Source organism: Chelonoidis abingdonii, chromosome 22 (genome assembly GCF_003597395.2).
Source record: "Chelonoidis abingdonii isolate Lonesome George chromosome 22, CheloAbing_2.0, whole genome shotgun sequence".
Taxonomy (NCBI): Eukaryota; Metazoa; Chordata; order Testudines; family Testudinidae; genus Chelonoidis; species Chelonoidis abingdonii.
Genome location: NC_133790.1, coordinates 30788534 through 30813442, shown reverse-complemented (window position 1 = coordinate 30813442; position 24909 = coordinate 30788534). Strand labels below are relative to the sequence as shown.

At 52.7% G+C, this 24909-nt stretch overlaps 1 protein-coding gene across 1 annotated transcript in view; it reads right to left on the bottom strand.

Annotated features, from left to right (window-relative positions):
• Positions 1–24909, bottom strand: part of RASAL1 (RAS protein activator like 1) — a 107162-nt gene that overhangs the window by 29717 nt on the left and 52536 nt on the right. Inside the window, 6 exon segments of the mRNA XM_075060097.1 lie at positions 6857–7049; positions 13954–14066; positions 16052–16116; positions 19764–19917; positions 23055–23172; positions 24310–24398. Coding sequence (XP_074916198.1) covers positions 6857–7049; positions 13954–14066; positions 16052–16116; positions 19764–19917; positions 23055–23172; positions 24310–24398 — 732 coding nt within the window.

Below are 24909 nucleotides of genomic sequence, written 5' to 3'. Positions count from 1 at the left end.
GTTTAAAGGGTTCATCCCTGCTCAGAGCCTCATCGGAGCCGCGCAGTTGGTGCCTGGGAGGGCGAGGTGTTGTGTGAAGTGATCATCCCAGAGAGCCTGCAGGCCCTCCTTTTATCTGGCAAACCCACCAGGCACTGCTTACTATGGGAAAGGGGGCCCAGCAGTTTGAAAGCATTGAACTGAATGTAGAAGAAGCAGAACCCCGCGTGCCCGTTGGTTGCCTGCAAGCTGAATTCTGTTGCCCAGCCATGTGCTATGGCTTACTCACACCAAAGTGTCCCCTTTGTTCTCTGAAATGTATCTTTTAAATTACTACCCTCCCTTTTTCTCCTCCCACAGGTGCAAATGTTTCAACACGGCCCCTATCTACTCCGTCCCAGAGGCTGGTCCAGATTAGAAGGTGGAAAAAACGAACTCGGGACGACATGTTCGCCGAGCTCATGCAATCCTCCTGCACTGATAGGACCCAGCTGAATGCATGGAGGCAAACAATTGCGGAGTCCCATAAAGCATTATAGGAACATGAAGAGAGGAGGGGCACGCACGATGAGAGCAGGAAGGATGCTGTGGTCAAGCTCATGGGGGAGCAAACTGACATGCTTCGTTGTATGGTGGATCTAATGCGGGAAAGGCAGCAAGACCACAGACTGCTGCTGCAGTCCCTGTATAACTGCCCTCCCTCCTCCCCAAGTTCCATAGCCTCCTCACCCAGATGCCCAAGAACACGAGGGGGGAGGCTATGGGGACCCACAACCTCAACCCCAGAGGATCGCCCAAGCACCAGAAAGCTGGCATATGCAGACTTTTGATTTGGTTTCTGAACTTGTCCTTCCCTCCTCCTTAACCCCTCAACCCAATACCCCCTTCCCCCGGTCTACCTTTGGATTTCTCTCAGTGTGTTGTGCAACAAATAATAAAGAACAGTTTTTAAACAATTTTAACTTTATTTCCTTTCATATATGTATATAGGAGGCAGGTAACTTCAAGAGAAACAAACACAACTGTCACACCGTACCCTGGCCAGTCATGAAACTGGCTTTCAAAGCTTCTCCGACGTGCAGCGCGCTCCGCTGAGCTCTTCTAATCGGCTGGCTGTGCAAAATTGGTTGCCAGGCGAGTTGCATCAACCTCCCATCCTGCCATAAACGTCTCCTCCTTACTCTCACAGATATTGTGGAGCACACAACAAGCAGCAATTACAACTGGAATACTGGTTATGCTGAGATCTAACTGAGTCAGTAAACTGCGCCAGCGCGCTTTCAAACGTCCAAAAACACATTCTACCACCATTCTGCACTTGCTCAGCCTATAATTGAACTGCTCCTTACACTGTCCAGGGTGCCTGTGGTTGGCTTCATGAGCCATGGCATTAGGGATAGGCTGGGTCCCCAAGAATAACTATAGGCATTTCAACATCTCCAACAGTAATTTTCTGGTCTGGGAAGTAAGTCCCTTCCTGCAGCTGTTCAAGCAGACCAGAGTTTGCAGCACCATGGGAAAGTACCCCTTGCGGTTTATGTACTGGCTGCTCCCGTGTGCTGGGGCCAAGATAGGGATATGTGTTCCATCTATCACTCTGCCGCAGTTAGGGAACCCCAGCGCATTAAAGCCATCCACAATGGTCTGCATATTTCCCAGAGTCACTACCCTTGATAGCAGCTGCTCAATGACTGTGTTGGCTACTTGCAGCACAGCAGCTCCTACAGTAGATTTGCCCACTCCAAACTGATTCCTGACTGACCAGTAGCTGTCGGGTGTTGCAAGCTTCCATAGTGCTATGGCCACTAGCTTCTCAACAGTGAGGGATGCTCTCATTTTGGTGTCTTTGCACTTCAGGGCAGGGGACAGCAAGTCACAAAGTTCGATGAAAGTGGCCCTATGCATACAAAAGTTTTGCAGCCACTGGGAATCATCCCAGACCTGCAACACTATGCAGTCCCACCAGTCTGTACTTGTTTCCTGAGCCCAGAATTGGTGTTCCACGGCATGAACCTGGCCCAATGTCACCATGATCTCCCAATCGCCACATGTTGTGCTTCTAGAAAAGTCTGTGTCCATGGCCTCATCAATATAGTAATCACACTGTCATTGCTTACTCGCTCGGTTTTGCAGGTACTGCACATACTGCTGGATAATGCGCGAGGTATTTACAATGGTCAAAACTGCAGTGGAGATCTGAGCGGGCTCCATGATTGCTGCGCTATGGTGCCTGCATGGGTAATCCTGGAAAAAGGGCGTGAAACATAGGAGGTCTGTTCAGTTCAAGATGGCCAATAAAAGGCGGCAAATGGTTGTCTTCTGTAGCTTTCACGGAGTCAGGAAGCTCGCTAGAGCTGCAAGAGTGGGGGAGCACAGTTTGCGGTGGAAACATGAGCAGAGTTTGCAGAGAAGCTGTGCGGCTCAGGTCACGATGGCCAAAAAATGGTGGGGAATTGTTGACATCTGTGGCTTCCACTGGTGCCCAGGACCGACAACATGGAAAAAGCGGCGGAAGCTGTGTGGCTCAGTTCACAATGGCCAAAAAACAACGGGGAATTGTTGCCTTCTGTAGCTTGCACACTAGCCCAGGACAGACAACATGGAAAAATTAGCTAGCGATGCAAGAGCAGGAGAGAAGAGTTTGCGGCGGAAGCCATGCTGCTCGGTTCATGGTAGCCAAAAAAAGGCAGGAAATGGTTAGATAAAAGAGTAGACAGAAAGAAAAGAGGACATGCAAGGTGGATTCTTCCTCATCTGAAAGTTCTGCAGCTACTGCTTGTCATCCCAGACGTGCATGATAATGTGATCCCATGACTCAGTGCTTGTCTTCCGAGCCCAAAAGCGGTGTTCCATTGTGGTCAGCACCTCCGTGATTGCCACAAGCAATCTAGTGTCGTAGCTACTAGGTGTGGCGAGATCAATGTCGCACTCCTCTTGCCTTTGTAGTTTAAGGAATAACTCCACGGCACTCATGACGTGTTAGTGAGAGCGAGCAGCATATTGGTCAACAGTTTGGGATCCGTTCATGCAGCCCGAAGATGCAGGACGCGCAGTACTCAAACCATGGAAAGATGGCACCAAATGCAGACAGAAACACAGGGATTGCTGGGATGTGAAGTGATGCATCACGGGGCATTTGGACAGGACCCAGGATGCCCCACGACTCCCCTCCATGTTCCCACATCTCTTAGTGGCAGAAGAGGAAGAGATGCTCTGTGGGATAGCTGCCCAGAGTGCACTGCTCCGAATACCACTGCAAGTGCCACACGTGTGAGCATGCTATTGCACGGGCAGCTGTCAGTGTGAACACACAACAACGTTTTCGCTTCAGCACTCTCTGAGCGGTGCTGTAACTGCCGGTGATGTAACTCTGCCAGTGTAGACATACCCTAAGGAATGGTAGGAGGGAAATCAGCATGAGAAGGATAATGGATATCAAGAAGGCAACTAGCAAACTCAGGGAGTTGGTAGGTAAGATCCCATGGGAAGCAAGTCTAAGGGGAAAAACATTTCAAGAGAGTTGTCAGGTTTTCAAAGAGGCATTATTGGGGCACAAGAACAAACTATCCCACTGCGTAGGAAAGATAGGAAGTCTGGCAAGTGAGCACCCTGGCTTTACCAGGAGAGTCCTACAAAAAGTGGAAATGTGGTCAAATTACAAAGGATGAATATAAACAAATAACACAAGTATGTGGGGACAAAATTAGAAAGGCCAAGGCACAAAATGAGATCAAACTAGCTAGGGACAGAAAAGGAAACCAGAAAACATCGTATAAATACATTCGAAGCAAGAGGAAGACCAAGGACAGGACAGGACAGAACCTTTACTCAGTGAGGGTGGGGAAGGAAAACTATAATAGAAAATATGGAAATGGCAGAGAATGTGCGGGATATATAATATAAACATTTGTTTGTGTTCATTATCCAAAAAGGAGGGTTGGAGGTTAGCAAGGGGTGTGGATCATCTCTTATTTGTTGTGTGGCTATTTGTGTTCTGGTGAATAGTAGGTTAGGTCAGAGCCAAAATAGTGAAAGAACAAGTAAACATTATTTAGGGATTAGATGTCTTACAATCCCCAGGGCCTGACTGAAATTGATCCATGAATACTCATAGCTGACTTGAGGAGATATCTAGAGCCATATTACTGATTATTTTTGAAAGTCATTTGGTAAGACAGATGAGATTCGAGAGGACTGGAAAGTGGCAAATATAGTGCCCATCATAAAACGGGGTAATAAGGACAATCAGGGAATTAACAGACGTCAGTGTTAATTCCATACCTGAAAGATAATGGAGCAAATAATTAGCAATAATTTGCGAATGCATCTAGAAGGATAATAAGGGTGAATGTAACAGTCAAGAAGTGCATTTGATTAGACGGAAGTATAGCCGTTGGTGGGGGTAGGAGGAGAAGGCAGTAGAGTGTGGTAGTAATCTTGGACTTCAGGAGTTGTTTGGCCAAGAGCTGGGAAGGGAGGACAGGATGGATCTCTTGATTATTACTGCTTCTGTTCATTTCCCACTGAGGTGTCATCCTGGGTGTTGACCACTGTCATGAGGACAGGAGTACTGGGCGTGGATGGACTGTTGGTCTGACCCACGTATGCCGTTTCTTATATCTTATGTTTTGATATTGTTTCATACCTTTTGCATAAAACAGAACTAGGGAAATAAACCATAGATAGGTGGGTGCGATACTGGTTGGAAACTTTTCCTAGAGAGTCAGTTATCAATGTTCACAGTTCAAGCTGGTAAGGGCATATCAGGTGGGGTCCTGGGAGGGGATCAGTTTCTGGGTCCGTTGCTGTTCAATACGCTTCCATCAGTGATTGGTAGACAAGTGGCGGATAGAGGAGTACAATTATGAAGTTTGCAGATGATACAAGCTGGGAGTGGTTTGCAAAGTGCTTTGCAGGGCGGATTAAAATTCAAAATGATTGGACAATCACTGGATGAATGGTCTGAAGTTAAATTGAGAATGAAATTCAATATGGACAAGCCAAGTATTCTCGACTTAGTAAGCTCACTAGTTGCTTGTCTGAATCTACAGGTGCTGTGGTGTTGTGCTTGTCCTCTTGCTTGTTACCCCCTTGGATATTTCATAAATGGTTTCCGGGTAGTGTACAGGGTTGGTGAAGTTGGTTTCAATTGGCGTGCTCAGCATTCCATCTGTTAAAATTGTTCCAGCACCCTTGTACTTAGAAAGGTGAATAATAGTTGCACACATACAAATGGGAGAATTGATGGTTTTTTTGTTTTGTTTTTCTGTTAGAGGATAGGGTACCGGGGAAAGGGATCTGGGAGTTACAATTAGAGCACGTTTATGCAATTATTCTGGATGGCCATGGAAGGAAAGACACACTATGGACTGTGAATTCTGGGCTTTGTTACTTTACCGTATTCTATACAGACCAGCGTTTTTCGTCAAACTGAAGGTCGGTCATATCAAGGAAGGGTGGTCAGTGGGGGTGTGTAGGGAGGGCGGAGGGGTTGCAAGGCTGTAGTGTAGAAGGGTATTGCCTCCTTAGGTTTCTGCGGCTGCCTTCTAGAGTCTGTTGTGATGGCTGGAAAGTAGTGACTGCGTGCGTACATTTTGGGTTGCCTGCTCTCTGTATAAGGCAGCACCCTACGCGAGCAGCAGTGAGATAAGGGTGGCAATGGTCGGGTCATACTATTGCCGCCTCCTGGTATGGTGCTGCGCTGCTCTTGAGAGCTGGGTCAGAGACCCCTACACGGGAATTTCATATTAAATATTCTGAAATCATTGAAATTTATGATTTTAAATCCATATATCGACTGTGAGAGGAATTGACAAAAATGGACTGTGAATTTGTTAGGGCACTAGCTACAGTGGATCAGTGGTCTCTCTCAGTTGTTATCATCTGTTCTCCAAAAAGGCGAACATCATTCTGAGATGTATAGCGAAGTATTCCCCCTCAATGGTCCCCCGTGTAGAGTGGGGAAGTATGCTGGGTGCCACCTACTCTGCACTGATTAGACTGTCAGCTGGAGATTGTTGTCCAGTTCCGTGGTGTTTTTGCCGACGAGTTTTCAGGAAAGATGTGAACGTAATACTTGTGAAATATGGTTTCCAGGTGATGAAGAGTGCTAGGGTGCGGTCTTTAGCTGTTTTTTGCCGTCTCCGAACGTCACGCAGTCAGAGGCAGCCATGTTTGGGCTTGTTTTTTTTTTGTTGTGGTGGTTCTGCTGGGAAGTCCAGCTGGTTATGTGGATTATTCTGCGGTGACATTTCTGACGGGTGATCTGTTGGTTGGTTTGCGCGCCTCGGCGTTACCACTGGGCCGAATTTGCGTTGTCAAGTTCCGCTTTGGGAACCGGTTCAGACCTCCTGCAGGCATGCCGACCATATAAGGACGCCTGACTTTGTCGTCTCTCACTTATGCACACTGGCGCCTCCGAGCATGCCGCCCCACAGGCACTGTGTCTTGCCCTCGATTATTCATCCCCCGTCTCCTCCCCAGCGGTTCATGCTTGGCTATGGAGGGCTTTCGGGTTGTACAGGGTTAGGAACTATGGAGGACATGGCACTTGGCTAGAGGGCAGGGGCAGAATGAGGGTTGGGGGGCAGTGTATATAGGTGATTTGGACTTGGGGGAAGGGTGGTTATGTGGTGGTGTGATATATGGTGGTCTTTGGGGCAGAGCCAGGGGTCACGCACCCAGAGTACATTGGAAAGTCGGCGCCTGTGGACAAAGACACATGTGGCCAGTATGTTGTGAGGGTGAACGGTGCTAGAAGGCAGAGTCCATTCCCTAGGACTTCTTCAAGCCGTGATGGTTTGTGGCTGAGCCCTCGTTTGCCGACAGATGAATTCGACCCCTTTCCCCTTCACCCCCACCCGTGCCGCTGCCTGACCTCATGCTCCGCCTCTGGAAACTGCTCCTCTACCCGCTTGTGCAGCTGCTTGAAGGCCACCCTCATGATAGCGGGACACTTCTCCACTGAGCCGATGATGGACTCCATGATGTCACTCAGGTAGCCCTTCAAGAGCTCCTGGCTGCTCTCCCGCACCTGGGCCTCGGACAGGGAGCCCTTGAAGGAAATCCTCCTGGAGAGAAACCCAGAGACATGCACCTTAGCTACCAATCCACGTGTGCCTCTGCTGGGCAGTCCAGCTCTCTCGCACTGTTGCTTTTGTCGGCAGACAATCAACATTCCGCGTCTTAACCAGGCTGAAAGGCTGCAGTGTCAGATTTAGGTCCTTTGCTTTTAAATGGAGGATTTTGCAGACTGGAATATTGATGTGGCTACTGAAGTCAGGGCAGGGCTCCTGTGCTATTCCACATCAAATGTCACCCCTTGCTTTTTTCACCATGCAGATTTTTGGATTGACGATGCACAATTCTCAGGTAGGGGGAGGTGGGGGAGGGGATAGTTGAGCATAGGGAAGGCAATTTGCCATGGTGGAATAAGCACATCAGCTGGATGGTTCTGCTAAAAAGCTGATCAGCTGTGAAATGGTTAACAAGTTGACATTTGGGTCAACATTATTACGTTTCAGTGTTAATGCCGGATTGGGATGAACGGGGCATTGTGCAGCTGTCTGAGAAATTGGGTCTCAGGCTCCAGACTGGGGAGGGCAGCACTGCACCAGGTACTCTTGGTTGGAAGGTTTTCCTTGCAACCGTAAGAGCTAGAAACTCACAAATGTGTTTCCAGAGGTGCTGAGTGCTTGCAGCTCGCTCTAGTGGATTGAGGGAGGGGGAGTATGCATGCGTGCACTCAGCACCTCTGAAATTCAGGCCTTTCTTTAAAAAAAAAATCCATAGGCTTCTGGAGCCCAGTGCCCTGGGAAGGGGGAATTCCGTGGACACAAAACACGGGGTCTAAGAACTGGGTTCCCTGGCAGCCAGGTTCAAGCATGCAACAGCTCTGAGGCCAGGGAACCCCTTTGTCTTGCTAGTGCAGAACACTTGGAGCACAATGAGCTCCCAAAGCCAATCCTAGCCCTGCAGCCTACACTCTGCAGTTCTGGTCAGAGTGACCCTTTGCTTAGAGCGAGGCTGGGCGCTGCAAATCCTGCCTTCAAACTCAAAAGGCTTGCGTGGGCCTCACTCATCTGCACGGTCCATTTTGAGAGATCAAAGCAGGGCCCCCCAGCAACTCCTCTCCCCAGAGGACTGTGCAGCTGGCCCCTCCCACCTGGCTGGCACATGGATCATCAGAAGCAATTCTGACCCTGAGAGAGGGAGCAAGGCACTGGGCTGGGAGTCAGAGTCAGCAGCTGACTGCAGATCTGCTCTGTGACTTTGGGCAAACCTGTGCACCTTCTTGGCTAAGCTGGGGCAATCCTGCCTTGTCTGGGGGGCAGGACTACCTGCTGCCTCTCACTGTGTGTCTGTACGTCTAGTCCACCAGCACGGCATTCAGCTTTGGGCTTTCCTGCCCCTGGCCCACACCCAGCTCAGTAAACTCCATCGTGTCACGGGCACAAGACTGTCATTTGCATTTGCCTTGCACCTGTGGCTGAAATCCATTCATACTGATGTCACCAAGAATGTACTCTGGATGCCCTAAGGGCCTTGTTCCTGAGTCCCATAAGCCCCCATCCCCCAATAGACACCCTGCTGGATGTGGCCAGCACAGCACAGAGATGGAGAATCACCATGGCGGGGCAACTCCCTGATGACACAGGCCTTGTGTACCATTCATCAAGGATTAGCAGCCTCCTCTCTGCTCCAGCATCCCTGACAAGGTGTTGCTTAGCAACCAGCATGAGCTGTCTCTCTCCTGGGAATGTCACTGTCTTGACTTCAGGGGAAATCCTGGGAGGAGGACTGGGCTGGCTTGTGGGGTTCCAGGAGAGCTCGAGGTTGCGCAGGGAAAGCCAAGCATGATGCCTTTGGGTTTGGATCCGGGAAAGCCAGCAGGGGTGAGGACACTGTAGGAGCCCACTGGCTCAGGTGCAAGGAGACTCTGCTGGACTCAGAGGCTCCATTCCCCTGCTGAGGTGGGGTCATCACACTGGGCAGATTGTGGGAGTCAATAATCTACAGACCTGCCTGTGCCTCTCACTGGTGGAGAACTGCTCAGGCACAGATGCAGCCGCTCCCTCCACAGGCTCTGGGGTCCTGGAGGCCACCCATCATGCTGCGGGGTGAATGGCTTAGACACTCCCCGGACTTTACTTATAGCTAATCAGTGCTTAGCACACCCTAAATACCCACAATAACCCCCCTCCTGTGCCAGCCTCCCCCATGGCAATGGGGCTGGGTGAGTCCTCCCCCCATGACAGACATGTCTGGGGACAGGGCTAGGGGGCCATTTTTATCAGGAGAATCAACCCCCGATAACCCTGCAGTCAGTAACCAGGTGCTCAGCAAGCAAGATCCTTGCCTCCCACTGCTGCCCTGTGCTCCGCCCCAGGAAGGAGGCAATCCCTCGCCCTTCACCTCTCCCCAGAAGCAGTGGTCCGTGGGCTAGTTCAGCGATGCACTCAGCTCTCCAGAGACCCAGCTCCTCCCACACCCCAGCAGCCTGCAGCACCAGCTTGCCCCTGGCAGGCTCCTCGAATGGGCACTGAGTCAATTCAGTGCTAGCCTGATGGCGCTGGAAAGCAGAAACTGCAGTTTACCAAGACCAGATGCAGGTGCAGGGCGAACTCCCCCACACACTGCCCCACTCCTCCAGCCCAGCTCTGTGGGGAGGCTGATCGCTACTGATAAGGGCTGAGCCCTGCCCTCTAGTGGCTGGGCTGAGACCTGCCTGCTCCTTTTAGACAGGCCTCTAGGCTGCAGCTGAGCTGGGAAGGGCTGAGCCAGCAGCCCAGGGATCGCGATGAAAGGAAGGCTGGGCAGAACCCAGCACCCATCTCCTCTCAGGACAGAGCAACAGCCCGACATTGCAACACATGCCAGCAAGCACTGCTGCAGCCTGCTCAGAACAGCCTTCCCCTCCAGAGAAAGGCTGAACTCCCACTGCCAGCGCCCAGGGGTGGGAGCTGCTCTGGTCTATCTGGGCCACGTGGTCTTTGAGAAGATGGGCCCCTCCCGAGTCACCTGGATGACCCTCTGGGAGAAGGGGAGTTCATGCCACAGGCACTGGAAGACAAAGGGTTCATTTCTTCTCCTTCCCCCTCAAGTCTCAGCATGGCAGCAGAAGAAGGGGGAGTGAGGTGACCTCAAAGTTGCAACCCAAGAGTCTATCACAATTCCCTGGCTGGGGGGATGCTGCCCTGCCTGTGTGTATGGCCCCCAGAGGCCATTCACATGCTACTGAGTTATTTTTAGAGGCATAAATCACTTCTCAGACTCACTTTTCTCTGCTTTAATTAGCACTGTTAAGTGGGAAAAACGAACCGCAAATTACAGCAGCTTCCATGTGTCACTGTTTTCCTGGTTTGCCATTTCTAATTGGAACACGCACAACCTCCCACCCATACCCGAGCCAGCGACACCGCTCGCACCTGTGCTCTCCTCTCAGCTCCCCCCAGCTCCCCCATGCGCGCACCAAGGCATCGAGTTCCCCCCATCCTCTCACTCACTGCTGGACCCTCACATGTTCCAGCCCAGCTACCCGGTGCCAGCCCAGCCCCTTCACTCTGCTCTGGGGTCCATACTTGGCCTAAGACTATGGCAGGAAGCCCTGGCCTAGAGCAACCTTGGTGCCTCCACAATCCACGTAACCATGGCAGTGCCCCCACAATGGTTATCCTAACCCAATGCAACGTGAGCGCCAATCCCACATGCCAGGCCCCACAGCAGCACCAATCACAGCTCCCCTTGACAGATCTTAGAATGACAGAACTGGAAGAGACCTCAAGAGGTCTTCTAGTCCAGTCCCTTGCACTCATGGCAGGACTAAGTATTATCTAGAGCATCCCTGACAGGTGTTTGTCTAACCTGCTCTTAAAAATCTCCAATGATGGAGATTCCACCACTTTCCTGGGCAATTTATTCCAGAGCTCAACCACCCTGACAGGAAGTTTTTCCTAATGTCCAACCTACACCTCCCTTGCTGCAATTTAAGCCCATTGCTTCTTGTCCTATCCTCAGAGGTTAAGAAGAACAATTTTTCTCCCTCCTCCTTGTAACAACCTTTTATGTACACCTCTGCCTCGATATAACACGACCCGATATAACACGAATTTGGATATAACACAGTAAAGCTGCGCTCCGGGGGGGGCGGGGCTGCGCACTCCGGTGGAACAAAGGAAGTTCAATATAACATAGTTTCACCTATAATGCAGTAAGATTTTGTGGCTCTCGAGGACAGTGTTATATCGAGGTAGAGGTGTACTTGAAATGTGTTATCATGTCCCCTCTCAGTCTTCTCTTTTCCATTCTAAACAAAGCCAGTTTTTCCAGTCTTCCCTCATAGGTCATGTTTTACTCATTTTTGTTGCTTTCTCTGTAACTTTTTCAGTTTGCCCACCTCTTTCCTGAAATGTGGCACCTACAACATACTCCAGTTGAGGCCTAATCAGCACAGAGTAGAGTGGAAGAATTACTTCTCGTGACTTGCTTATAATAGTCCTGCTAATACATCCCAGAAGATATTTGCTTTTTTTGCAACAGTCTTACACTGTTGACTCATATTTAGCTTGTGGTTCACTATGACCCCCAGATCCTTTGCCACAGTGCTCCTCCCTAGGCAGTCAGTTCCCATTTTGTATGTGTGGAACTGACTGTTCCTTCCTAAGTGGAGCACTTTGCATTTGTCCTTATTCAATTTCATCCTATTTACTTCAGACCATTTCTCTAGTTTGTCCAGATCATTTTCAATTTTAATCCTACCCTCCAAAGCACTTGGAACCCCTCCCAGCTTGGTATTATCTGCAAACTTTATAAGTGGACTTTCCATGATATTATCTAAATCATTGATGAAGATATTGAACAGACCCAGACCCAGAACTGATCCCTGTGGGACCCCACTCGTTATGGCCTTCCAGCATGATTGTGAACCACTGATAACTACTCTCTGGGAAAGGTTTTTCAACCAGTTTTGCACTCGCCTTATAGTAGCTCCATCTAGGTTGCATTTCCCTAGTTTGTTTATGAGAAGGTCATGCAAGACAGTATCAAAAGCCTCACTAAGATAGATCACATCTACCACTTCCCCCTATCCACAAGGCTTGTTATCTGTCAAAGAAAGTTATCAGGTTGGTTTTACTTGATTTATTCTTGACAAATCCATGCTGACTGTTACTTATCACCTTATTATCTTCTAGATGTTTGCAAATTGGTTGCTTAATTATCTGCTCCATTACCTTTCCAGGTACGGAAGTTACACTGACTGGTCTGTAATTCCCCGGGTTGTCCTTATTTCCCTTTTTATAGATTGGCACTAGATTTGCCCTTTTCCAGTCCTCTGGAATCTCTCCTGTCTTCCACGACTTCTCAAAGATAATCGTTAATGGCTCAGCTACCTCCTGGGTCAGCTCCTTGAGTATTCTAGGATGCATTTCATCAGGCCCTGGTGATTTGAAGACATCTAATGTCTAAGTAAAGTTTAACTTGTTCTTTTCCTATTTTAGCCTCTGATACTACCTCATTTTCACTGGCATTCACTGCGTTAGACGTCCAATCACCAGCAACCTTCTTGGTGAAAACCGAAACAAAGAAGTCATTAAGCACCTCTGCCATTTCCACATTTTCTGTTATTGTTTCCCCCCACCCCCGCTTTGAGTAACAGGTCTACCCTGTCCTTGGTCTTCCTCTTGCTGCTAATGTATTCGTGGAGTGTTTTGTTTCCCATTACGTCCCTAGCTAGTTTGATCTCATTTTGTGCCTTGACATTTCTAATTTTGTCCCTACATACTTGTGTTATTTGTTTATATTCATCCTTTGTACGTTGACATTGTTTCCACTTTTTGTAGGACTGTTTTGATTTTTAGATCATTGAAGATCTCCTGGTTAAGCCAGGGTGCTCTCTTGCCAGACTTCCTATCTTTCCTATGCAGTGGGTTAGTTTGCTCTTGTCAGGGCCCACTCTAGGCAATTGTGCTTGGGGCTGCACAATTTCAGGGGTGGCAAAAAACTAGAGCCGGCCCTGCCTCTTGTGCCCTTAATAACGTCTCTTTGAAAAACTGCCAACTGTCTTCAATTGTTTTTCCCCTTAGACTTGCTTCCCATGAGATCTTACGACCAACTCCCTGAGTTTGCTAAAGTCGCCTTCTTGAAATCCAGTGTCTTTATTTTGCTGTTCTCCCTCCTACCATTCCTTAGAATCATGAACTCTACCATTTCGTGATCACTTTCACCCAAGCTGCCTTCCACTTTCAAATTCTCAACCCGATCCTCCCTGTTTGTCAAAATCAAATGTAGAACAGCCTCTCCCCAGTAGCTTTCTCCACCTTCTGAAATAACAGATCTCTACAGCGGATCTGCTGCTTGGCAGGCCCCAGGCTGAGGGACTCCCAGGAAATGTGTGTGAGACAAGAGCATCAGCTAGAAGCGAGATGATAAAGGAGGGCATACGCCGCAGCCCGAGCCCACTGTGTTCCCATCTCAGCACAGGGAGCAGAGGGCTCACTGCTAACACAAATCCCAGCCCAGAAGAAGCTATCAAGCCTCAGGCTGCTCAGAGTACGGCACTCACACTAGAGATCACCAGCATTGCAGTCAGGTACCATGTGCATCACTGGCCCCTCACTTTCTCAGAATGCTGCCTTGATCTAGTTACTCAGCTCAGTCAAGAGAGAATGTCCTATATCAGGCAGGATGCTGCCAGCATCCCAAGGCTTCCAGTGCCAGCTGGCACCTTGCTGTCCTCATCTCGATCAGACCCAATTTGATGTGTGAGATTTACCTTTAGCAGTTTGCCTCCCCAGGAGATCAGTACTGTTTGGGGAAGGGTGCACTGGGGTTTCCCCCAAACGGATGGTGCTATGGGCAGATCCTGGTCTCAGCTCTGGCAACACGGACACGGACCCACTCCGCTGCAGCCACTGGCGTCATTACAGATTTATCCCAGCAGGCCCTGGCATGGATTCCCTCTGCTTTCACACTCACCTGGTCCGGTTCAGCTCAATCTTACATGGATCCAACTCGATGTACTTCTTTTCCTCAAAGATCCGGTTTATGATTGGCTTCAGGACCTCATGGAGATAGGGCATCCCAACTACCTGCAGAGACAGCAGAAAATGGAGGAATGGTGGAGGGGCGTGGGAAGGGGATGAGAGAGAATGGGGGAAGCAAGACGGAAGGAAGAACTCAGGAATGGGACAGGGAGGATAAAAGAAAGAAAGAAAGGCCAGACTGGGTCAGACTAATAGTCCTTCTAGCTCAGTATCCAGTCTCTGGCAATGGGATACCAGATGCTTCAGAGGGAGTGAACAGAACAGGGCAATTATCAAGTGATCCATCCCCTGTCGTCCAATCCCAGCATCTGGCAGTCAGAGACTTAGGGACACCTGGAGCATGGGGTTTCATCCCTACCCATCTTGGCTAATAGCCATTGATGGACCTGTCCAGGAACTTATGTCATTCTTTTTTGAATCCAGTTGCACTGTTGGCCTTCGCTTTTGGCAGTGAGTTCCATAGGTTGACTGTGTGTTGTGTGAAGAAGCACTTACTTTTGTTTGTTTTAAACTTGCTGCCTATTCATTTCATTTGATGACCCCTAGTTCTTATGTTATGAAAAGGAGAAAATAACACATCCTTATTTAATTTCTCCACACCAGGCATGATTTTATAGACCTCTATCATATCCCCTCCCCTGTCATCTCTTTTCTAAACTGAACAATCCCACTTTTTTCTCTTTCATCGTGTGGAAGCTGTTCCACGCCCCTAATCATTTTAATTGCTCTTCTCTGAACCCTTTCCAATTCTAACATATCTTTGTTGAGATGGAGTGACCAGAATTGCACACAGTATTCCAGGTATGGGTGTACCATAGATTTATATAGAGGCAATATGATACTTTCTGTCCTATTATTTATCCCTTTCTTAATGATTCCCAACATTCTGTTCACTTTTTTTGACTGCTGCTGCTCACTGGGTGGACATTTTCAGGGAACTATCCACTGTGATTCCAAGATCTCTTTCTTGAGTGGTAACAGCTAATTTAGGAAGGATGAACAATACAGAGAGGAGAGATGAGGAGGAGCGATTGGAGAGTGCCACTCGTTACAGGTTCTGCGACCCAAGGGACAAGCCCCAGGTTTCACCCTAGCCTGCTTTCTAGGAGATTGTTGAAGCCTCATATCACTCTCTAGCACTCCCTCTTGGAGCTGTAAGGAACGGTGCTTCCCATCCTCTGATGCAGAAAGCTGGTTGCCAGGGGATCCCCTTGGCACAGACAGCGCCTCTGAAAGGGGTGCCACAGCTCTCTTTGTGGATGGCAGTGGGGAGGTAGAGAACAGTTTTGTTCTCACTGCCAGAGTGGGAGGCTTTACAGAAAGAGAACTGATGCATGATGGTTACCTCACCAGGAAATCCTGGCCCCTACAGTGCTCACCGGAGATCAGCACTCTTCATCCCTCCAAGGGTGGCCTCAGGGTAAAACAGCTTCTCCCGCCCCTTGCAGAGGTGGTTTATTATGCTGATCTCCCTTCAGCAGAGAGCATGGTCACCAGACGCACTGCCGTGGTGCAGCTGTATGTGTAGATAAGCCCTTAATAAACACTTCAGGGTCTATCTTCACTAGACTTTTTGCCCATTAAGCCCTGTGATCCCTGGGGTAAAGAACAAACATTTGTAGCCAGGATGAAATGTGTGGGGTGTTTTCACAAAGGTGTTAACTACCCCACACTCATTGGCAATCAATTACCTGGAGACACAAGAGTCTAGTGAAGACAAACCCCCAAATTTAGCCATTCTGAGGCCCTTCTCATGGCCAGTGCACACCCCTGACAGATCAATATTAGCAGACAAGAACACAGAGATATTTGCCTGAGGCCACCACAATTGGAATCTGAACTAGCCAGGAGTTCCTGGCTCCCAGCTCTGTGCTCGGACCAGCATGTGACTTTTCTCATGGTGTTATTTCACAGGCCACACAGGGAAGAGGATGGAAGAGGGGCCGTTAGCATGCTGAGGTACGGCACAGATCAGAGTTGCTAACACCTGCTTTCCCAGAATTCACTGAGACACTCTCCACCACACTCACCTTCATAAACTGCTCCATGGATTTGGAGGCCAGGGAGTTGGAGCGGAAGAGTGTGTTCGGATCAGCTGGAAGCAAAGAAAATGGATTTATAACCCAGCTGGGACCTGTGTCACATTGCATTTTCACAGTGCCTTTCACACAACCGCCATCCCACAGTGCACTGCAGGGCTAAACAGCACCAGACAGTGAACAGCACATGACATCAGCTAGACACAGCTGAGGGGTAGGTGCAAAGATGTTGTCAGAACCTTCATCCCTCTGGCCAGCAGTACAGGGACAGAGAGACTGAGGTGCCAGCAGCAGGGAGCAGATGGGTTTCCAAGGGAGATCGGGAAGAAGAGGGGGTGGAGACAGGCAGGCTGCTTCAGGCAGCAGAAGTTGTGGGGGAGAAGGCGCTCACACCAGCAGAGGCAGAGAGGCTGGGGTTGTGAGGAGGTGGAGAGACAAATGCTGGATCCTGAAATAATGAGGAGCCAGCTGAATGGCTTGAGCACGGTGGGGAAATGGAGCAGCTATTCTCTGCATGTGCAGGAAGGATTCTGGAGGCAAGGGGGCTGCCCGGGGTGGGCAGAGCATGGGACTGGGGGCTGCCCCTCAGGTGAGAGCGGGGGAGACATGCATGAGGATCCCAGCAGAGATGCAGCCGTGTCACCATGTGCAAGGGGGACAATGCCCTGGAGAGCCAGCATGAGGCGAGGAGATAGCAAATGGAGACAAGAACCCTGCCCTGGCTCTTACCTTGGAAGGCTGCTCCCAGGGAAGAGACCCCGGCCACACTAAGGCCCTTGGACTCTGAAGCCTGAGAACTCCCCTGCGTATGTGGCCTCCCTGGCCAAGTAGGATGGCGTAAGGGCTACAAGGGGGTGTGAGCAGGGTGGCCAGTGCTATAGCTATGCACTGGCTGCCACGGTTGCACTGGGAGCTGGGCAGGCGCCAGAATACAAGGAGCCCAAAGATAGCTTAAAGTCATCTTCCCCCACCCCTCTATCCCTGCCCCAAGGGCAGGAGAGGAATGACTGGGAATTCGGCCTTTAATTTAGTCCATTCCCACCACGAGAGTTTCTCTAAACAGCCTCTCTCCCTGCCACGTAGCCAGGCCGCGAGCTCAGTCCTGGGCAGATGCCAAGCAATTCACTGCACTGGTGCTGGAGCTGGGCCAAGCCCAACCCGATTGCTTCCTCCTGTAGGTACAGGCAGGTAGCCCGAGGCACACCCCAGTCACTACATCTGCTCTGACAAGAAGCACTGCCTTGGAGTAGCTCCCACGCTAGACCTGATGGAACCAATACCACTGATACTAGAGTCCTGGGAACCTTAGACACTGATCCCCACCAGTATCCAGGGCCAGGGGGACCTTAGATACTGATCTCCACCAGTATCCAAGGCCACGGGGACCTTAGACACTGATCCCCACCAGTATCCAGGACCCCGGGGACCTTAGACACTGATCCCCACCGGTATCCAGAGCCCTGGGGACCTTAGACACTGATCCCCACCGGTATCCAGGGCCAGGGTTACCTTAGACGCTGATCCCCACCGGCATCCAGGGCCACGGGGACCTTAGACGCTGATCCCCACCAGCATCCAGGGCCCCAGGGACCTTAGACACTGATCCCCATCGGTATTCAGGGTCAGGGTTACCTTAGACATTGATCCCCTCCGGTATCCAGGGCCCCTGGGACCTTAGACACTGATCCTCACCGGTATCCAGGGCCAGAGGGACCTTAGACACTGATCCCCACCGGTATCCAGGGCCAGGGTTACCTTAGATACTGATCCCCACCATTATCCAGGGTCAGAGTTACCTTAGACACTGATCCCCACCGGTATCCAGGGCCCCGGGGACCTTAGACACTGATCTCCACCAGTATCCAGGGCCAGGGTTACCTTAGATACTGATCCCCACCATTATCCAGGGTCAGAGTTACCTTAGACACTGATCCCCACCGGTATCCAGGGCCCCGGGGACCTTAGACACTGATCTCCACCAGTATCCAGGGCCAGGGTTACCTTAGACACTGATCCCCACTGGTATCCAGGGCCCCGGGGACCTTAGATGCTGATCCCCACCGGTATCCAGGGCTAGGGGCACCTAGGCCCTAATACCCAGTGGTACCCATACTCCCTGGTACCTATTGCCATGGCTGCCAATGCTCACTTGTGCTAGGGTCACAGGATGTTGCAGATTTTCCCCTATGAATGTTCACAAAGTGACAGGGGAACTTTCACCCAATGGTGGCTCCAGACATGCAGTTCTGATCTAGATCACAAACCGCGCAAAGCTCAGTAGGGCTGGGATGTAGAGTTTGGTCCAGCTCATTACAGAGAAAGTACAATCATTACACATGGAACCAGATTTCAAATACCTGGGGGTGAAGTCATCATAATTCTTATTTGTTTTATGGTGGGGCCTAAAGACCCTAGCTGAGCTAGGAACCATTTTGTGCTAGGCTCTGTACAGACACAGAATGGGAAAGAGTCCCTGTGTCCCACTGTAAATAGACAAGACATGCAAAGGGTGGGAGGGGAAACTGAGGCACGGCACGGGGCAGCCAGCAAGTCCGTGGCAAAGCCAGGAACAGAATCCAGGTGTCCTGACTCCCAATCCAGTGCTCTATCCACTAGGTCATACTGTCCCATGGTGCCATCTACCATGCTTGTCTCACACCAGCTGCTCCTAATGAGTGGGGAGGAGTTTGTTTCCACACATATTGACCCTTCACTCTCCTTGCCCCATTGAGTTTCAGTGTGGAGACCTATCTCCTATGTTGCTGCCCTAAACCTTCCCATTTCCAGCTCCCAAATGTTGCCAAGTATCAGAACCCATGTTTGATCAGAGCATTTCTGGTCCATATCCCATTCTCCTGCCACTCCCTGCCTCCAAACCAGGCAGCCTGGGGTTTCCATGGAAACACAAAGGCACATTAGGACCAAGAGAAGGATGCTACGGTGAGGAGAGGAGCCAATCAGGGAGTTATGACAGGAAACCCAGGTGACTGGCTCCCAGTTTGAAGCAAAGTCTATCTGTGGCCTGGAACACTTGGAAGGGGGCAGGAGATCTTGGTAGCTTCTCCCCACCACCACTACTCCCCCAGTCGCCATGTGACTGCAGACTTGAGATCAGGAGAGGGAGAGAGGGAAGCAGGCCCTGCCCTTTGGATAGAGAGGGGTGGGAGTTCCTGCCCCCCTTTGTTTGGGGTTCCCGAGGCCAGTCTGAATTTAAAATCTTGTCTTGGTGTTGGAGGGTGGGCTCAGTTCAGATAGGTCTTTTGCTTGTGATTTCAAGGGAGGCCCAAGAGATGAGTGCTCAGAGAAATGCACAGGGGCAGGCAGGTACCACTGCCAGCTGGTACCTAGGGCCACAGGTACTGTCGCTGACTGGGACTAGTGTCACAGGCACCTCGGTATCGATACTAACTGGTACCTGGGTGCTAGGCAAGGTGTGGAAATGGGCTCAACGGATGTTCGATTACCCCCCCTCCAGATTTCCTGGTCTAGGTGTGGCACAGGAACCCCCTGCCCCAAACATCAGGCAAGCAGCAGCGGGTGCCCTCCATATGGAGCACCCCAGATCACTTTGGGAGCTCCCTCAGTCCAGGCCTTGGCACTTCACAGCAATGCCCAGTGCCATGAGCTTTGCCAATGACGAGCAGGCCCCTGGGGAAGGCACTGGGCCAGGCTCTCACCACCAGGCCTGTGGAGCAGCACTTACTGGTCTTGGTCACCTCCCGCAGGTTGAGGTAGTCCAGGAAGGGCACCGCCAGGCCCTGTCCCAGGAAGATCTTCACCAGCTTCGTGGCCACGTCTTGCCGGCTCTCCACTGAGCTGATCTCCTCCAGCAAGGCCAGCGGGCTGACGTCCTTCTCCTGGCACACAGCAGGACAGCGATGCTGTCTGGCCAGCATGCATCTCCCCCACCCAGGGAGACCCCCAGAGTTCCCTCACCGGAGCTCCCTCTGCCCCACACCAAGCGGGGCCCCTCTGAATGCCCCAACCCCAGAGCCCTTTCTGCTCCACACCAAGTAGGGCTCCTCTGCACGCCCCAACCCCAGAGCCCTCTCTGCTCCACATCAAGTGGGATCCCTGTGCCCCACACAGGGAGATCCTCTTTTCCCCCTGGACCCGCTGTGCCCCCACACACCAGGAGGGTCTGTCTCTGGCCCCCATCCCAGGAGGAAGCTTTCAGACAGGGGTGGGGTGCAGCAGGGATGGAAGCTGACAGGCCATTCTGATCGTGTGGCCAGGCTGAACCTGCAGGACCACAGGCTCAGCTGAGCACCCCACCTCTTCCCCAGTTCCCTGTCCCTCTGCAGCAGAGCCAGTCCCTTACCCCCAAGGCCCTGGACAGGACCCTGTCTACAGCTCCAGCCTGGGCTCCTCCTACTCCTGCCACCCTCTCCACCTTCCCCAGGGACGAGCGCCCGCCTGCTGCCAGCTAACACGTGCCCCTCCTGAAACTGCCTCCTGCCCCCAGAAGCGCTCTCCCTGCCTCCCATGGTTTGCAGGGCAGGGCAGAGGGCACATCTCACTCCATGGGCAGGTAGCCCTGGGCGAGGCCAGGGTGCTACAGAGGTGTATGGTCCCGATGCATCCTACTGGCTTCCGGGCAGCCCAGCATCAAGCCAGCAGGAGGCTCCATCATCTCCAGTGTAGTGGCCAAGTGAGGCCAGTGTGAGGGCACTCGGCAGCCGGGAAGCTGGCTGGTCAGTGGGCAGCCCCAGAGCCATGGCTGAAGCCTGGTGCTGGCAGGACACAGGGTAGTGGCTTGAGGAGCCCACCCAGGAGCTGTGCCACTGTTACCCCTGTACTTCACGGCCCCTAGGGCTGGGCTGGGCTGGGCTTGTCATTGAGCCTGGGCTCGCAGCACCTGGCACCCCCAGGAGAGCTGGCTGCTGTACTCAGAGCCTGGGCGTGCCCTGGAGCCCAGCCACTAAGGCAGAGCAAGCCCAGGCCCAGGAGCACCTAGGGCTCTGGCCTCCAACCCCAAGCACACGGCCTGCACTACCAGCAAGCTAGAGGGGACTGGCGTCTCAGAGAGCTCACAGCCACCCCCAGGCTGCCCCGGCACTGACTGGCTGCTGCATCACCAGAGGGGTGTCGTGACTCTCCAGGGCACCGGTGGGCCAGCGAAATCAGAACAGCCCTGTGGAGAAATCATGGCTGGGGGCGAGGCCAGGACAGGAAAAGGAGGGAGCCAAGACTCACTGCCACTGGCTATTGAACCTCCTGCACCATCTCTGCCACCTACCCTGTGCTGTTGTCCTAACAACCCAGTGTTAACAGCAACCCACGGACCAGACTCTCCCCCCACCCCCGGCTCACCCTGATGGCCCCTAGGTCCCAAAAGGCCCTGGCCAGAGGCAGTGATATGCAGCAGGTGACCAGCCATTCAGGCAGGGCCTCAGCTGCCTGCCACTGTGGCCTCAAAGCAGTGACACGTCAAAAGTTTGCGAGCACACACATCCACACACGCACGTGCACACATCCACACATGTCCACGTGCACATGCACACAGGCATACAGGCTGGGGGACAGCTGCTCTCTGCTTGAATCTTCATCCAGATTAACATGCCTGTCGGGTGCTACCCCACCCCTGCGGAGCCATCTGGGGCGATGCCGTTGCAAAGGTCCCTGGGCAGCGCTGGCAGGTGGCTCAGTGCTACCAGGGACAGATCATTGCAGGCCCCAGATGGACGTCGTAAGGCCGGGAGATGAAGTGCAGGCTAAGGAGGAAATGCTGCTATAGAGGGGTCAGGCACAACTGCTGGGTAGGGTTACCAGGTGTCCGGTTGAAAAGGGACCCTGGCGGCGCTGGTCAGCACTGCCGACCAGGCCATTAAAAGCCCAGTTGGTGGTGCTGAGGAGGTAAGGCAGGCTAGCCTCTACCTGTCCTGGGGCACTGCCCTGCGCCTAAGAAGTGGCCAACAGGTCTGGCTCATAGGCTCCGCACACTGCCTGGGCACTGGCTCCACACTGGAGCTGGTGGGGCAGTGCCTGTGGGTGAGAGCAGCACATGCCATGGAGCCTCCTGCCCCCACACCTCTTGCATAGGACCTGGACCTGCTGGCTCCTTCTGGGACGGAGCACAGAGCCAGGACAGGCAGGTAGCCTGCTTTAGCCCCTCTGCACCGCCAACCGGGATCCGCCCAAGGTAAGTGTGCACCCCAACCCTGAGCCCCAACCCCTGCCCCAGCCCTGAGCCCTCCCCTCGTGGACCTCAAATCGTCGGCCCACCCCAGAGCTCACACCCCCAACCCAGAGCCTATCCCCCCTCCTGCACCTCAACCCCCAGCCCTGAGCCCCGCCAAACCTGGAGCCCCCTCCTGCACCCCAGAGCCTGCACCCTCAGCCCAGATCCCCTCCCCATCCTGAACCCCTCATACCCGGCCCCACCCCAGAGCCCTCACCCTCTCCCACACCCCAACCCCCTGCCTCAAGCTGCACCCCCTTCCCACACTCTGAATCCCTCTGCCCCACCCCCCAGCCCAGAGCCCCCTCCTGCATGCTGAACCTCTCATTTCTGGCCCCATCCCAGAGCCCGCACCCCCAGCTGGCGCCCTCACCCTCTTCTGCAACCCATCCCCCTGTCCCAGCCCAGTGAAAGTGAGTGGGGGAGAGCGAGCCACCAAGGGAGGGGGAATGTAGTGAGTCGGGGGCAGGGCCTCACGGAAGGGGTGGGACTAGGGTGTTTGGTTTTGTGTGATTAGAAAGTTGGCAACCCTACTGCTGGGGGACAGACACTGCCGCAGCAAGGAACCGTTCACATCCCCCTGCTGGCATGAGTGAGGGGCCTGGGAACTAGCAAGTAAACTGAGGCTGCCCACTGCTTCCCCTCTTCCCTTCCATCTCCCCCAACCCCCATTCCCCTCCTTCCCGCATCTCCCCCATCCCAGCCCTGCCATTCGCCCCCAACCCTCCTCCTCGCGTGTGCTGTCCGCACATGGCTTGGATGCAGACCCGGTCAGGGGGCCATGCACAAGGAGCCAGGCAGGCTGGTACGCACCTCGGCAGGACACAGGATGGATTCCACCAGGAGCTCAATCAGGGGCTGGTAGTACATGGAGGGCAGGATCCTGTCCTCAGCCAGTCGGACTTTCAGCCTCAGAGCCCCCAGCTTTCCTCTGCAACAACACCCGAGACACCACCCACGTGGGCAAGCGTATGTGGAATAAGTGCAAACCAGCACGGGGGAGCCGGTATCTGCAACCTGGTTCTAGCCAGCTCAGACCTCCAGCACAGCAACCAGAATCTACAGCCAGTACCAACAAAAACCCAGAGCCAAGAACCCCCAAGATGAGTCTGATTCCCTCTGTCCTTAACCTCTTCCCCTCTGCTGCTCTCCTTTCCTTCCAGCCCAGTGGCCCAGGGTAAAACCTCAGCCTTCCCTTGGTTGGGCTGCGACTACTGCAGTCAGTGCCCCGCCCAGCACCACCCCGTGGCACTGGTGTGCTTCCACCAGTGGAGGAACAGTCCTGTCCTACCACTGCTCTGCCTTGGCACGGGATCTGTGGGTGAATCACGCTGGCACCAGCACCTCCAGCGACCTTTCCATCGATCCAGCCAAGCCTTTCAAGCTCCTATTCCAAGGCAGGATGAATGGCAACACGGAGAGAGGTCACCCAGAGCTGGACTATTGCAGCGCATTACAGAGGATCCCTCTGCTGCCCCAGTGCCTCCTGTGCCTGATCCACTCCCAGACTCAAAGACCCCAGTCTCCACTAGCTCACCTTAGAGCTCATGAGAGGCCCCGCTGGTGTGCTGGGAGGCAAGCGAGAGCTCAGTGGGGTTTGGCGCCCCAGCACCCTGGGCACTTTGCTTTTGTGTTACTATAGCTCAAGGGACTGGTGCAGGGAATAAAATGCCCATATTAACTCCATTTAAAGACAGCCCCTTAACGTCTTCAGCACCCTGCAGATGCTGAGTGCACATACGGGAACATCACTAAACCTCATTTTACAGTTGGGGAAACTGAGGCACAGAGCAGGGGCCTGACCTTCCCAAGATGTGCATGCAAGTCAATGACAGAGCTGGGAATAGAACCCAGGAGTCCTGAACCCCAGCCCCCTGACCTAAGCACCTAGATACATCACCCCCCACGTTGGAAATGGAACCTGGGAATCCTGACTCTCTGCGCCCTGGTGTAACCACTACTCCACGCTCCATGTTCCTCTCCCAGAGCTGGGACTAGGAGCCATGTTCACTCCTTCTCTTCCCCCCAGGGGTTAATGATGGCCCCTAGCTCAAGGCTGACTGTTTACCCAGCATCCTCCTCAGCGGTGGGGAAGGGCAGGAGCCTGAACCAGCCTTTGGCAGGGGATCTCTGAAGGGCGTCCAGAGAGAACTCAACCTGTGTGGGACACAAAGAGAGGGACAGTAAAGGGACAAGAGCTGACAGCAGGGGGCAGTACTGCAGTATCGGGGGAGCCTCTTCCCATTGTCCCGACTCCCAGCCCCTGGCGATATAGTGGGAAAACTCCAGCCCTCACATTAGCTGCCAGTGTGGTTCATCCCCAGGCTGTTTTCCTGCCAGACTCTTAGAGCACGTCCAGCCTCACGCTTCAGTGGCTCTGCCCCGGCACCCTCTGGGGAGCCGGCGTGCTCCAGCCCCGGGCCCCTCTGGGGAGCTGGCGTGCTCCAGCCCCAGGCCCCTCTGCGGAGCCGGCGTGCTCCAGCCCCAGGCCCTCTGCAGAGCCAGCGTGCTCCAGCCCTCGGCCTCTCTGGGGAGCCAGCGTGCTCCAGCCCTGGAAGCAGAAGGCTGAATGGATTCCACTCTCCACTTATAGTCCCCCTAGGGTGACCAGATGAGAGGGAGAAAATATCGGGACACATGGGGGGGCGGTCGCTGGCAGAGAAAAAAA